The sequence below is a fragment of the Drosophila bipectinata genome, chromosome 3R (assembly GCF_030179905.1).
Source record: "Drosophila bipectinata strain 14024-0381.07 chromosome 3R, DbipHiC1v2, whole genome shotgun sequence".
Lineage (NCBI taxonomy): Eukaryota > Metazoa > Arthropoda > Insecta > Diptera > Drosophilidae > Drosophila > Drosophila bipectinata.
In genome coordinates this window covers 5038500-5051354 of record NC_091739.1, presented here as the reverse complement: position 1 = coordinate 5051354, position 12855 = coordinate 5038500, and the positions used below count along the sequence as shown (strand labels likewise).

General features: G+C 44.8%; 6 protein-coding genes across 6 annotated transcripts; 2 read left to right on the top strand and 4 right to left on the bottom strand.

Annotated features, from left to right (window-relative positions):
• Positions 1 to 1366: 1366 nt before the first annotated feature.
• LOC108127462 (valacyclovir hydrolase) lies at positions 1367 to 2895 on the top strand. The gene is made up of 2 exons (XM_017244550.3): positions 1367 to 1446; positions 1544 to 2895. The coding sequence occupies exons 1-2, from the start codon at positions 1422 to 1424 to the stop codon at positions 2389 to 2391; spliced, it is 873 nt and encodes a 290-aa protein (XP_017100039.2). The 5' UTR covers positions 1367 to 1421; the 3' UTR covers positions 2392 to 2895.
• A 13-nt stretch (positions 2896 to 2908) lies between these two features.
• Positions 2909 to 3608, bottom strand: Pebp1 (Phosphatidylethanolamine-binding protein 1). The gene has a single exon (XM_017244552.3). The coding sequence runs from the start codon at positions 3502 to 3504 to the stop codon at positions 2974 to 2976; it is 531 nt and encodes a 176-aa protein (XP_017100041.1). The 5' UTR covers positions 3505 to 3608; the 3' UTR covers positions 2909 to 2973.
• A 41-nt stretch (positions 3609 to 3649) lies between these two features.
• On the bottom strand, positions 3650 to 4594 carry LOC108127463 (protein D3). Its single transcript, XM_017244551.3, has 2 exons — positions 3913 to 4594; positions 3650 to 3853 (listed from the first exon to the last, which is right to left on the bottom strand). The coding sequence occupies exons 1-2, from the start codon at positions 4302 to 4304 to the stop codon at positions 3715 to 3717; spliced, it is 531 nt and encodes a 176-aa protein (XP_017100040.2). The 5' UTR covers positions 4305 to 4594; the 3' UTR covers positions 3650 to 3714.
• A 404-nt stretch (positions 4595 to 4998) lies between these two features.
• On the bottom strand, positions 4999 to 7127 carry AP-2mu (adaptor protein complex 2, mu subunit). The gene is made up of 3 exons (XM_017244547.2): positions 6791 to 7127; positions 6296 to 6734; positions 4999 to 6202 (listed from the first exon to the last, which is right to left on the bottom strand). The coding sequence occupies exons 1-3, from the start codon at positions 6965 to 6967 to the stop codon at positions 5505 to 5507; spliced, it is 1314 nt and encodes a 437-aa protein (XP_017100036.1). The 5' UTR covers positions 6968 to 7127; the 3' UTR covers positions 4999 to 5504.
• A 231-nt stretch (positions 7128 to 7358) lies between these two features.
• Rnb (R and B) lies at positions 7359 to 11369 on the top strand. The gene is made up of 8 exons (XM_017244546.3): positions 7359 to 7845; positions 7960 to 8052; positions 8211 to 8804; positions 8865 to 9203; positions 9265 to 9471; positions 9540 to 10090; positions 10148 to 10223; positions 10276 to 11369. The coding sequence occupies exons 1-8, from the start codon at positions 7684 to 7686 to the stop codon at positions 11182 to 11184; spliced, it is 2931 nt and encodes a 976-aa protein (XP_017100035.2). The 5' UTR covers positions 7359 to 7683; the 3' UTR covers positions 11185 to 11369.
• On the bottom strand, positions 11352 to 12522 carry sro (SDR family oxidoreductase shroud). Its single transcript, XM_017244548.3, has 2 exons — positions 12320 to 12522; positions 11352 to 12254 (listed from the first exon to the last, which is right to left on the bottom strand). The coding sequence occupies exons 1-2, from the start codon at positions 12433 to 12435 to the stop codon at positions 11366 to 11368; spliced, it is 1005 nt and encodes a 334-aa protein (XP_017100037.2). The 5' UTR covers positions 12436 to 12522; the 3' UTR covers positions 11352 to 11365.
• Between the last annotated feature and the right edge of the window lie 333 nt (positions 12523 to 12855).

The following is a 12855-nucleotide window of genomic DNA, read 5'->3' as shown; positions in this document are numbered from 1 at the left end:
CTATTATTAACATTATATACTCATTTATAATAATATTTTGATAAGCACTAGCTTAAAAACAATACAAATTTCCTTCAGAAACGCTTAAAACCTTACTGTAGCCCTGAAATGTATGCTACGAAAAGCTGATGGACCTTGAAGCCCAAGTGTAGTGTGTGGGAATGCCAAAAATTAAAAGCTCGCTTACTTCGCACGAGGCATTCATATGCGTACTACTAACACACAAACACCCACACATGCGTAATGTGCGCATATCACGCAGGTTCATAACCTGCACCACTCGAAGCGTATTAGATGGGACACCCATACAACCGCACTCCCACACAAATGCAGATACACATGATCCTGTGGGTGGGCCTGTGACCACCCGTCCACTATCTCAGAGACGACCCGTGTAAATTCCTTGACATTTACTACGCAAACTTCGATGACTCGGTGTCAAATTGGATTTGCATTTGCAATGAAAATTGTGGCATGTCCTTTGAGCGAATGTGTGTGGGCGTAATGGCTTGTAATTTTCTTTCCCTTTTTCCCTACCCGTTGAGGAATTGCAAGGCCACCGCCACCATAAATCGTCGTCATAGCGAGCACATTAACTTGAGAACACCAATCACGCACTGACCATTATTAAACAAGGCACTAAGTGCCCGAGCTCTTACATTTTTTAATAATATTTAAACGCACGCCAAAGGCTAAACAAATGCCAGCACGTGCTGTCCATTGTCCTTCACATTTGTGACGTCGATAAAGGAATAAAAAGGACTGGGGACTCCGAATGGCTGAATGACGGTAAAAGCTTCATTTTGAGTTAACCGCCCAACAAAATACCAGTAAGAAAAAAGTTTATTTTTTTTTAATTTTTATAATTATAACATAAAAGATACATGGTATTGCTAAAAATATGAATAGTTCATTTATGGAAAGTGTAAGTTTTCCAAGTATTCGGTTTATTATATGGGAAATACATTATTCAATGAATTCTGAATACATTTTGAAGGCCTATTTTATTTGTTTATATATTTATAATTATAACATTTTTGTAAATAATTATTATATTTTTTTATAATTAATATAATTATAACAATTATAACATTTAATATATAATAACAATAAATAGATTCTAAATAAAAAAAGTCTCAAAAGATATATACCAAAAGTTCCAATCAAAATCTGAGTAGAGTTGCCAGACCTCAAATTATTTTAAAAATGGTGCTACCGTACTTACCGCGCCATTTAATAATCGGAAACTATAAACGAATTTCTTCGGATTAAGGCCTTAAACCACTTTTATCTTATAACCAAGCAGCATTTTTTTACTTTATAGGTTTCAGGAGGGGAAAAAAATTGTTAAGACCCATTACACTGCCTCCTCAAAGTCTGGCAGCGCTATCAAAACATTACACAGCTGTTCTTATCAACGGATGTTTATCAAGTGCACTTTACAAGGTAGACGCTTTTCAAAGATTTGCACAAGCCACAAACCTTTTATGGGAAATCTAAAGTGCACTCAAGTTCGACTATATAGTTTGTTGTCATCTTCTAGAGTCCCTGCACCATTACGTAATGCTTGTCAATTTAGGAAGGCACCTACGATCCCCCCTCCTTAATTGTATGTTGCACACGGAAAGAAAAGTGCGGGTTAATGGAACAGACCTCAATGTCGTGGAATCTGGAAGTGGAGATCGGAGCTTGCTGCTGATGCCAGGAGCACTGGGCTCAGCCTGGACGGATTTCAAACCCCAAATCGAGCAACTTCCCAAGCTACTGCCAGAGTACACGATCATTGCCTGGGATCCGCCGGGTTACGGAAAATCTGTTCCTCCCAAACGCCAGTTTGGTTTGGAGTTCTTCCGGGAGGATGCCAAGGCGGCAGTGGATCTGATGCGCGCCCTTGATAGGCCCAAGTTTTCCATCCTCGGTTGGAGTGATGGCGGAATCACAGCACTTATCGTAGCCGGCCGCTACGCGGAGGCAGTGGATCGATTGGCCATCTGGGGAGCCGGCGCCTATCTAAATGCCGATGAGGTGAAGGCTCTTCGCAATATCCGTGACGTGTCGAAGTGGTCGCCGAGGATGCGGGAGCCCATGGAGAAGGTGTACGGGGTAGATAGATTTGCACAGCTCTGGGGCGAATGGGTGGATGCTGCCTGTGCCTTCTACGATCAACGCGACGGAGACTTCTGTCGCAATGAAGTGGAGCAGGTGAAGGCTCCAACCTTCATTTTGCATGGAAAAAAGGATCCCATGATAGCAGCAGAGCACATACCTTGGTTAAAAGAACGACTACCCAATGCCAAATATTACGAGTTCCCCGAGGGAAAACACAATATCCATCTGCGATATGCAGAGGACTTTAACAAACTGGTGGCAGATTTTTTTAATAAAAACTAATTTCGAATTAATTTCCAATTTAAGAAAACATGGCAACAATTGTGATGAATCTGCTGTTAGATTTAAATCAAACGGACCAACTAAAGCCAAACGCAACTTTGTTCTTTAATTAATTGACAAAAGCTATCAAAAGTGAGCCGGCAACTGTCCATAGGTCGAAAGTGATAGTTGCTGTGAATCAAACCCATATCTAAACTGAAGGAAATTGTTTATCTAGCCCATGAATCACGTAAAACTAATTGAGGAATATTCCATATCAGTTGACTAGTAAGTGCGATTCTCAAAGTGAATGAAAGTGGCAACCGCCTTAATCCCACAGAGAAATTTAAGTCGTTTGTACTCCTCTTCAAAAGAGAGTCACGTGAATCCAGAGAGATTTCTTATCTGCAACTTATAAGAGTGACTAATAAATTTAAATTTTATATAAGGACTTTGAACTAGATTCTAAAACAAGGGCCAAGACCAACTAATAAAGCTGACAATAATCCACCTCAGAGAAATAAATGAATCATTTGAATTTTGTTATGAAACTAGTATTTAATATTTATTATTTCACAGATCGCTGATCAGTTCATGGCCAGATTACTTGACGGTTTCGAGGAGAGTGTTCACGTACTCGTCAAACTGGGCCTGGAAGAAGTTGCCGGCAACGGGTCCGCCGAAGCTGTACTTCTGGATGTAGTCGCGGGCCTTGACGTTGGTACGGCCGGTGCGGCTGGTCTTGGACACGAACTTCTCGGTGGTGATCTTGTCGTTCTGCTTGAACACCAGGAACACGTAACGGTGCAGGCCGGTTCCCTCGCGGGGTCCAGCGCCAATGTATTCGGCGATGGTCTGGCCCTCAGACACCTTGTTGCCGGGGATGTTGATCACCAGCCAGTGGAGCAGCTCACGCAGTTTGGGGTCGGCACGGCTGGGTGCATCGGGATCCACCAGCAGAAGGGTGTACAGAGATCCGGCCTCGGCTTCGAACTCAACGGTGGGAATGTCCTTAACCTGAGTGGGCGTCAGCTCGTTGCCGAGAGTCACCTGAGCACCGGAGGGGTAGGTGATGGTGGCCTTGGAGGCGGGCTTGACGTCGATGATGTCGGGAATGATGCCAGCGGTGTCCATGTTAGCTAGTGTGGTTCCTTCTGCTTCTGCGAAATGACTCTGGCCCGGAACCCCGAGCACCAGCCTTTTATCGTCGCAACCTGGACGTTTCCCTAATCAGTTCCGTGCACTTTACTGTTAATACCCCGACGCATAGATAGTGAGATAAGCGAATGGTTCGACTTTATTATTGGGTTGAAATGGAAAACTGTGCATGATATATGCAAAATCTTAGCCGATTATGGTTTTGTTGCGGATAGGCACATAGTCATCATACTGTGCCTGATAGTAGTTGGCGGCAATGGGTTCCCCCAATCCATGTTTGGCGGCAAACTGACGAGCGCTGAAGTTCAGGCGTCCGGCACGAACACTAAAACGGAAAAGCCTAAGTAAACATGATAACTACTTTTGATTTTTTGAATGTCTTACTTGTTGGGAATAGTTTGACCCTCCTCGATCTTATTCCCCTGGCGATAGACCAAGAAAATGTAGCGGTGAAGGCCAGTGCCCTCCGGGGGACCGGAACCAATATAGGCCGCTAGCGGAAAACCAGTGGCGATGTCGTTGCCCTTGATGTTGACCACTGCCCAGTGCAGAATCTCACGGAACTTGGGATCCTGCCGTGTAGGGGCATCGGGATCCACCATGAGCAGGGTGTACAGACTATCTCCTTCGGGCGCACACCATTGGACAGTCGGCGGGTCCTTCACCTGGGTGGGGGTCAGCTCATTGCCCCGACACACGACATTGCATTCGCCATAGGAAACCTGCACAATGCCGGCGGGGACGGCATCCACCACATCGGGAACTATGTCTTCCATGTTACGTGTCAGTTGAAAAGGATGATTGTACTCTTTTTTTTTCTTTTGGCCTTATCAGCGATGACCAAGCCGGCTGGGTGATAACAAGCAAGAGCTTCTTAGTGATAAAGCGGATGTCTTTCGGTTTTTAATAAAGTTTCCAGTTTAATTAATATCTGGATGTTGAAGTCCACAAGGTCATACTGCGATGGCAACAGCTCAAACCTATAAATATTGGTTTTATGGACGAACAACTATAAACTTTATCACGGTTAGCCAACTGATTGGTCAAGTGCGATCCGTCAGATTTGTTTTCAAAGGTAAATAAGGTGAAAAAAGCCCTATAACTATTCCGTTGAAAAAGCTTTCCTGACAGTTGGCATTATTTAGGAAATTTTTACTAATAACACCAGAAATAAATTGCTTTATAGCAGGCGTGAGTCATAAATTTGAAACTAGTTAGAGCGCCTATGGTAGCAGATGTTTATAGTTATACATAGGTGGCTTTTTTGGTTTGTTGAAGCCGCAGTTTCCACTAGCGAGCTTCCACTGTGCACACCTGATAGGATAGACCGCCCTTATGAGGGCCATTAAGTCATATATTCTACAATTGCACTGTTGTATGATTACAGCAAGGGGTCATCAATCTTTCGCAAGATAACCAATCGATGATATACGAACGACAATCCATGTTAAAGATTCAGGAAACACAAAATTAGTATATATATCTTGCTATTTATTAAACAATTCGAATATTATTAACACTTGAATATCAATATTGATAGCGCTGACAGAGAGTTTTGGTCTACTAAACACGCTTAGTTGCATTTGTCGCCTTTGTTCTTTGCACAATGAAATAATATATAATATTTATGTATAATTATAAGATAATACAAATAATAATCAGAAATTGTGAAACGAGAGCGTGAGATTTGAGGGCCGTCCCGCGAGGCGACGATTTTAAAAACAACATAGTTTACAATTACAAGATAGGGTAAATAATAGTAGCTAGTGGTATGTCTATACGGCATATGATATCTGGAACATCCGGAAACTGCGGATAGCCAGAGTTCTGGAACTAATCTTGGAATACAATAACTGCTGGTTCAATTTGATTGAGGAAATACCAATGAATGCGGTACACGTAACACGTTCTCTTATTTTCATGTCGGTAAATTCAACTGTGATACTCATGCTCATGGATTGCTCCAAGCATCCGCACTAACAGCGAGTCTCGTAGAGACCACTGCGTCCGATATAACGCACCCATTTGACGACGTCGTGGTCGGAGTAGTTCAGTTTGGGCTCAAACACCTTCAAGTAACGCACCTTGAAGCCGGATGGCGCGAACGGCACCTCGAAGTTCATCGAAATGGGCGGCCGAGTCCACTTCTTCTTGGTGTCTGTTTCGAGCAGTTCAATCTCGGCAGACAACTGAGTCTCCTTCATTCCAGCCATGCGCTTTATCTTCCACACGATGGCATTCTCCGAGGCCTTGTACTTGGCCTTACCCTTCAAGCAGATCAACTGCACGCCAGAAGTGTTGAGCGGTGTCGGGATCTTAACCTCGATCTTTTGGCCCAGTAGCGAGGGCTTGAAGTTGGACTTGAGCACCACCTTCACCTCCATCTTGGTTCGTCCTACCTCGCGCACCAGTGGAATGACTCGGAACGGCAGTGAAATGTCTTTGGTAGTGCGGTAGCGCATCAGTTCGAACTCCCCGTCCGGCGGGATGAAGCTGATCGAGTGCTCCGTCTCGAACTTGCTCAGCTTGACGCACTGATGGAACTGGCAATCATCGATGACGACAACAGGCTTTCCAGAACGCGAGGTTTCCGCCTCGGAGTTGCCGGACAAGCCACGACCCTTTGACTCCATCACAATCTTGTCGTTAATGCCGAATTTGCATTCGGGCATGCCTGCAAAACGGAATTAGATTTCTTATACTGATACTTCTAATAAAAGGTACATTTTTAAGAGGATGATTCCCATTAATGGTTGAGATTTCTTACCTGACAGATATGATTTCATAACCACCTTGCCGGCAACGTGAGCAGACAGCACCTGGCCCTGAGGGCTCATTAGTAAGTTAACGTACTCTAGCACGTCCAGGAAGAGCTCGTTGCGTCGGTACTTGATGCCCTCTCGCCGCCAGCCGATCTGGCCGGTAACCTGCGATGTGATTTGCATCTGCTCCTCCTTAGTGGCCGACTTGATGCCCTGCTGCGTGATGAAGGTCTTCAAGGTTCCAGAATCGGTGTTCTGCGGGTAGCCGAAGTCCAGGATCTCGTCAAGCAACTCGTAGATTAGGACGAAGTTGTTCTTGATGTTCTCCTCGGAAATCTTGCCGAAATACGACTGCATCACCTCGATTATCTTCAGCAGGAACTCAAAAACCATGGCAGCATTGACATTCTGCTTGGTCACAGCAGCCAACCAGATATTCGCCCGCTGAAAAGATTGGCACAATGAAGGACTCTGGCAAAGAAGGGGGTCCACGAGCCTACCTTAATGTGAAAGAAGCTGGTCCGAGCGATGTTGGTCACCGGAGAGCGAACCTGCTGGCGGGCGTGGATGACGTTGACCCGAAAGGCGTCCACAGCATTGCGGCCGATGTCATCGCGATAAACTCGCGAGATGAGCACCTCGCCCTTGTGGTTGTAGACGAACAGGCCGCCGATCATCTTGTGCGCTCTCTGCTAGGAGGTCCTGTATGGGCTATTTGGATCCTGCACGGAAAGTTTGCCACCAGAGGAATTGCCAAAAAAAACTACAAGCGAAAATTTTTATCAGAAAATCAATTTTCACTCCCCTTTAGTGTGTCCGTAGATCGCAACTTCCAAAATCCAAGACTTTTAGTACCACCTCCATGGCGCTAATCAAAAAGAATTTATTGCGGAGATATTTTAGTTAAAGTTAACAATAGCTTAGTTATTTTCAATTATGCATAAACTAAATGTAAAATTAATAATCTTAAAATGGTTTTCGACATTTATCGTGGAAAAAGCAAGCGCCGAAATGACTTTTAACTTTAACATATTCAAAAATTTCAATATTTGGTAAATAAGTGTTTTTTTCGTAACAAATATACATATATAATAAATTATTAATATATTATATTTTATGTATTTTTTAAGATTTTTTAATCTAGGAACTTTGAAGACGTTTTAGGGTCTAAAAACAGCTTAATTTGGCTTGAAATTAATGCACTACTTTCGGGCATCCCTGCCCAGACAGTGCGACCAGACTTTGTTTAGAGAGAAGAGAAAATTTTATCTCTTTTTTCCTCTCTTAATGTTTTTAGTCTAGAACTAAAGTTTGGAACATCTTTTTAAGTTGGCAGCGCTCTTTTCATTTGTGGCAACCCTGTTCAAGAAGTAAAAAATAGTAAATAAAAATAATGTTTTGGTCAACGGAACAGGTCGAGGGCATGCTCAACGTGCTCAAGACCTCCACAGACCGTACGGTAATCTACAAATGTTTGGTTAAGCTGCGAACTGATTTGGTGAAGGACAAAACTGGCATTGAGTTATTTCGCACTTCAGGTGGTATTCCAGTGATGGTAAGTTTGACATTCACATCGCTCCTGTCAATGAGTTTGAGAAGCACTGGCTTGCACAATATAAGATCAAAACCGACGTTCTAAATCAAATGATAATGAAAGATACTTCCACAGGTGCGCCTGATAACAAAGCTGAATGAGAAAATAATGGAAGTAGTTCTCAGTATATTGGGAAATTGCTGTACAGACGAGCTGTCATGTATCGAGGTGAGTAATGATTGTATTTTCATTTTGATAGTGGACTAATTAGAAACGGGTTTCCTATAAAATCCTAAAATATATAAAATTTTTATAGTAATTTTCGCTTTAATTTTTTTATCACTATCATTTTTTTTATGCTGATTTTAATTTATACTTTTATTTAGGCCGTGGAGTTGAAAGTTATTTCCCCATTGTTGACCATTTTGAAAACCATTCCCAACCCTGTGATCCAATGCCGAGCCTGCCGTATGTTGGGGAACTTGGCCAAAAGCAAGAAGGCGGCTCAGTACCTACAAGTGCATTATGCGGCCATTGCCCCCGCCATCTGCCACATTATCGAATCAACCAGCGCCGTGCAGACCCGCATCATGGCATTCCGCGTCTGCCGCTTCCTGCTGGTCAGCAGCCAGTTTCTCAAAAATTTTCTCATGGCCAACGGGTTTATGCAGCTAATGCAGATATTTGTGTCCGTGATGAAAAACGATGAGGTGCCCAAGGAGCCCATACCGGACATTGAGGTAGCAACGCTGATTGGCCTCAAACGAAACCAGCACCGAGAGAAGTACTTTGAGGAGGTGGCCCGCAACCTGGAGGGAGTGCGTAGCGACATATTCGATTACCAAATGCTGAAGAACTCAAAGCGGAATTGTGACTATGCCATTCCCAAGGAGAACCCCTCTGCCTTGGAGCTGGCCCATGAGATTTTAAAATGTCTGGTGCTGATATCCGCACAGAAGATTGACATGAAGGCCTGGGAGGTAATTCAGCTTCAAACTAAAAAAGATTAACATTAACACCTGTAATCTGTTTTTCCGCAGTCGATTTCTCGTAACACTTCACTGGCAACTATAGTGTGCTTCGTCAAGGAGGACAGTGACCAGCGAGCGGCAGCATTAAAGATCCTTTCCAATTTCTGCAAGGATCCTTGCGCCTTCTATATGCTAAGCACCGCAGATGCTATTGTGGCTGCCTGTGAGATGCTTATGGCGGTTAACATGGCAAAGCCCCTCACTGAAAGCGAGGTCCGGCATTGCATCAATATTATATCCACCCTGTCCACAGATGCCTGTAGCCGCTCCAAGATCAGACGATGTGGAGCTTTGCGTAAGCTGGTGGCTTTAATACGGGACTCGAATTCTCAAAGCGAGCGATCTTCGGCAAGAAAAATATAGATTCTTAGTTTCAGCAATGAAAACTAATATATTATCCAACCCACAGCTCTTTCATATTCTTATTAACTTCCAATATGACAACCTAAGCATGGAACTGTTGCTGTACGAAGGCCTTGTGCCCATGTTGGTGCGGGAACTGAACGATTACCTGACCAGCGACGATGAACACCACAAGCGTCGCCGAGAGGAGAGGTTGCAAGGCGGCAAGAAACGAAAGCTAACAGACCCCACTACGCCAGAGACGCTAAGCAAGGTACATATTCCACCAAAATAAATAAGGCTCCTATTGTATAAAATATTTTAAATAACTTTCTGTTATAGTTTTCCAAAACCCACGAGACTTTAGGCTCAGACTTTGACTCGCCCAGCAGTTCGCCTCGATCATACCGCACCACAAGTCCCTGTAGCTCCCGCAGCATGTCACCCATCTGCAAGGATCTGCTGAGCAACGACGACGATGACAACTACTCACCTGCCTGCAGTGACGATGACGATGATGATGATGACACCACCAATGGCATAAACAATTTCGATACTAAAGATCGTCGCATAGCCGCCAATCGGGCTCAAGCCTCCAACGTCTTGGATATATTAAAGCTAATCGACGAAGGCAGCGAACCCATCGAAGACACTCTCTCCGACAAGGAAGACTTCGATGAGCTTAGCTCCGACGTGCCGCCTAAATTGGGACAGTTCCGAAACGAGGCTGGTGATACCATTGACATTATAGAGAATCTTATATATCGCATCACGCTGATGGTGAATAAGCGAGTGGAGCTAGGAAAGCCAGAGACGCTAGACACGCTCATTAGAGCTATTAACTTATTTGGAGCCAACAATAATTTTTCCAACGCCCTGACGAATATACTTCTGTAGGTTAATCATGAAATAAGATAGAATCTCACTTTATAGTCCAATTTTATTTTCAGGGAGAGCCAATTTTTTGCCCAGATCATTAAGCACGGCGTGGTTCATCAGCTTTATCAACTTACAAAAGTGGAGGATGTGGGTAAAAAATTAAAACTTATATTCTAATGTACTTATTATCCTGTTTCAGATGCGCAAGGACGGCTTTGCCTTTCTGGAGACACTCACCAACGTCGGTGAGTCGAACTACGGCAAAGAGGAGCTGGTACGACTGCTGCGGTGTGACGATATCAACGCCCAACAGCGGGCAGCCATCTCGGTGGCCCACATCATCAAAAGCCATCGTCTTTTGTACCAATTTCTTTATGACGGCAACGCCCTGACCCTTCTGTTTGATCTGTTGCTGCGCAAAAAGAGTGAGGATCGCTATGCCGACGAAGCTGCGGATGCAGTAACTGCCATGTCTCGCTACACCTTGCGAATCGGATTGCCTGAGATAGAGGTTGAGGAGAGCACCAATGGGATTTGTTCACAACAGCTGAATGATTCAGCGCCCATGCATGAACAATGCGATATGCGATTCTTGGTCGGTGGGGGTGAAAATATCCTCGAAATAGGGTTCAACAAGCAGCTGCTTTGCGACTCCAGTGAGGTGTTCAACAAGATGCTGAACAGCGACTTTCGGGAGGGGCACGATGGCGAGATTCAGTTACACGACTACTCGGCCAGCGGCCTGCGTTACTTTCTGCATTTAATTGGTTGCCACAAACGGCACTTAACCGAGACAAACTACCCCGCTCTGCTGCAGGCCTTCGAAATGTCGCGGGTTTACATAATACCCGAGATGGAGACTGCCTTGCAGGAGCGCCTTATTCAGTTCCTGGACGCCCAGAACTGTTTGCGTCTACTGGAGTGGTCGCTTAAGAATTACCACTCAGAGCTGACAGAGACCGCAATATGCTACTACCTCAGCTCCGCACTGCCAGCCCAGGAGAAGCAGTTACTCTTCCGCACCGCCGAGGACTCCGTCTATGCCAGCGAGTGGTTCCAGTTGCTCAACGACACTGTCTTCGAACGGTGCCGTAGTACTGGCTATTAAAACCCTACCCCTTCTACACCCCAGTTGCGTTCTGTGATCGTCTGCCCTTTTAATTCAATTTCTTTTTGTTGAGCGTGGTGTCCATTGCCTGGACTGGTTAGGATTTATTTGCCACAACTCTATCGCGAAGTATTCCAATGTGCTACAATGTAAATGTTAATAAAATAGACTACGTAATTACCTAAGAGGATTGCATTTTGGCGGACTCGAATGTGGGCATGGCGCAGAAACGAACTGTAAGCCAGTCCACGAGGGGCGTGGGACAAATCCCAAAGAGCCATCGGTACAGGCGATATCGCCACGGTTCCTCTATGTAAAGGCTTAGGGGCTGGGAGTTGGTAAGGGCATCCTTGAATTTGGCCAGCAAAGATTCGTTTTTCAGTTGGTTGGGGGCCTTGAAGCCGGAGAGGATTTTCAGGTAAGCATTGAAGGCCTTGAAGTAGGAATCGTACAGAGCATGTTGCTCCTCGCTGAAGGCCTGGCTCATTTTCTCGGCATGCTGCTGCTGGCGAGCTGCAATGTTGCTATCAAGGACAAAGGAACCGGGCACAAAGTTGACTACTTCCACGCCGTACTGCTGGAGTTCCACGCGGAGGGAGTCAGTCCAAAATCGCAGACCGGCCTTAGAGGCGGCATAGGGCCCCATGGCAGGAAGAGCCTGCAGCCCACAGTGGCTGGTCACGTTGATGATTCTGCCCTGTTGCTGGCGCAGAAGGGGCAGCAGTTCCCGGGTCAGTCGCATGGTGCCCAGTAGGTTGCAATTGATCTGCATCTCGATTTGTTCCGGTAACTGCCACTCGAACTCGCCAAAGCACATCACACCCGCATTGTTCACCAGGGCCTTTAGCCGATAGTCCGGATTCATCGAGAGTATGTCCTTGAGTTGCTGGTGAACCAGGTCTATGGAATCGGTCTTCAATAGATCCAATTCCAGTGTGTGCATTCTGGACTCTGCCTCCCCGGCGGGCCTCCGCTGCTGCAGCAGCTGGGCTCCTTCCGACTTGAGATTGTGGCAACAGGAAACCACAGTCATGTGCAGGGAATCGTGGCAGTACACGGCCAGGGAGTGGCTATCCAGAGGCAGTGATAAGAGCCAGTTAGTACTTTGAACTGCGATCAGGTTCAGTTACCTTACCCGAGGCCCGAGTCGCAGCCCGTAATGAGCACCACATGCCGGCTATCGACCTTCAACTGCTTTCGACCCAGTCCCAGGGTTCGTCGCAGGGCACTTAGGAAATGACTACCGCTCATATCGCCGGTTCTCGGATAACTGAAAATGAAACAAAGAGTCGGATTCTCGGTGCACCGAAGCCGCCAGATCCCAAATAATGCGAAATAAGGCAAACCCAAAAATGAATATATGTATGGATGTTCATACGATGGGAATGTATGTAACCATTATCTGTGTCTCAATGGAGGAGTATTGCAGTGGTTACCTGCTCTTTAGGCTGGTCCTTAGTTAACTCAAATCTTTAATAAATTCAAATATATTACAATTCAAAAATCATAAATAATCATTACCGGTTCAAGATATTTTTGAAGGTTTTTAGGTTAAAGTTTTCGATTAATTGTTTTCGTTAACTTCTTTATATAAAATGAAGGAATATTTTCAAAAAATCTTTGAATGAAATTCTTTTAAATTTATATTAGAATTTCTTTGTATAAAAAAAC

Excerpts from the sequence above, each read along its gene's own strand:
- Pebp1 (XM_017244552.3), bottom strand. The coding sequence starts at position 3,504 with ATGGACACCGCTGGCATCATTCCCGACATCATCGACGTCAAGCCCGCC.
- sro (XM_017244548.3), bottom strand. The coding sequence starts at position 12,435 with ATGAGCGGTAGTCATTTCCTAAGTGCCCTGCGACGAACCCTGGGACTG. Across the intron at positions 12,255-12,319 it reads GGCTGCGACTCGGGCCTCGG|CCACTCCCTGGCCGTGTACT; the intron begins GTAAGGTAACTG and ends GCCTCTGGATAG.
- Rnb (XM_017244546.3), top strand. The coding sequence starts at position 7,684 with ATGTTTTGGTCAACGGAACAGGTCGAGGGCATGCTCAACGTGCTCAAG. Across the intron at positions 7,846-7,959 it reads CAGGTGGTATTCCAGTGATG|GTGCGCCTGATAACAAAGCT; the intron begins GTAAGTTTGACA and ends ATACTTCCACAG. Across the intron at positions 9,472-9,539 it reads CGCCAGAGACGCTAAGCAAG|TTTTCCAAAACCCACGAGAC; the intron begins GTACATATTCCA and ends TTTCTGTTATAG.
- LOC108127462 (XM_017244550.3), top strand. The coding sequence starts at position 1,422 with ATGTTTATCAAGTGCACTTTACAAG. Across the intron at positions 1,447-1,543 it reads TATCAAGTGCACTTTACAAG|AGTCCCTGCACCATTACGTA; the intron begins GTAGACGCTTTT and ends GTCATCTTCTAG.
- AP-2mu (XM_017244547.2), bottom strand. The coding sequence starts at position 6,967 with ATGATCGGCGGCCTGTTCGTCTACAACCACAAGGGCGAGGTGCTCATC. Across the intron at positions 6,735-6,790 it reads CCAGCTTCTTTCACATTAAG|CGGGCGAATATCTGGTTGGC; the intron begins GTAGGCTCGTGG and ends CAATCTTTTCAG. Across the intron at positions 6,203-6,295 it reads TATGAAATCATATCTGTCAG|GCATGCCCGAATGCAAATTC; the intron begins GTAAGAAATCTC and ends TCCGTTTTGCAG.
- LOC108127463 (XM_017244551.3), bottom strand. The coding sequence starts at position 4,304 with ATGGAAGACATAGTTCCCGATGTGGTGGATGCCGTCCCCGCCGGCATT. Across the intron at positions 3,854-3,912 it reads GGTCAAACTATTCCCAACAA|TGTTCGTGCCGGACGCCTGA; the intron begins GTAAGACATTCA and ends TTTCCGTTTTAG.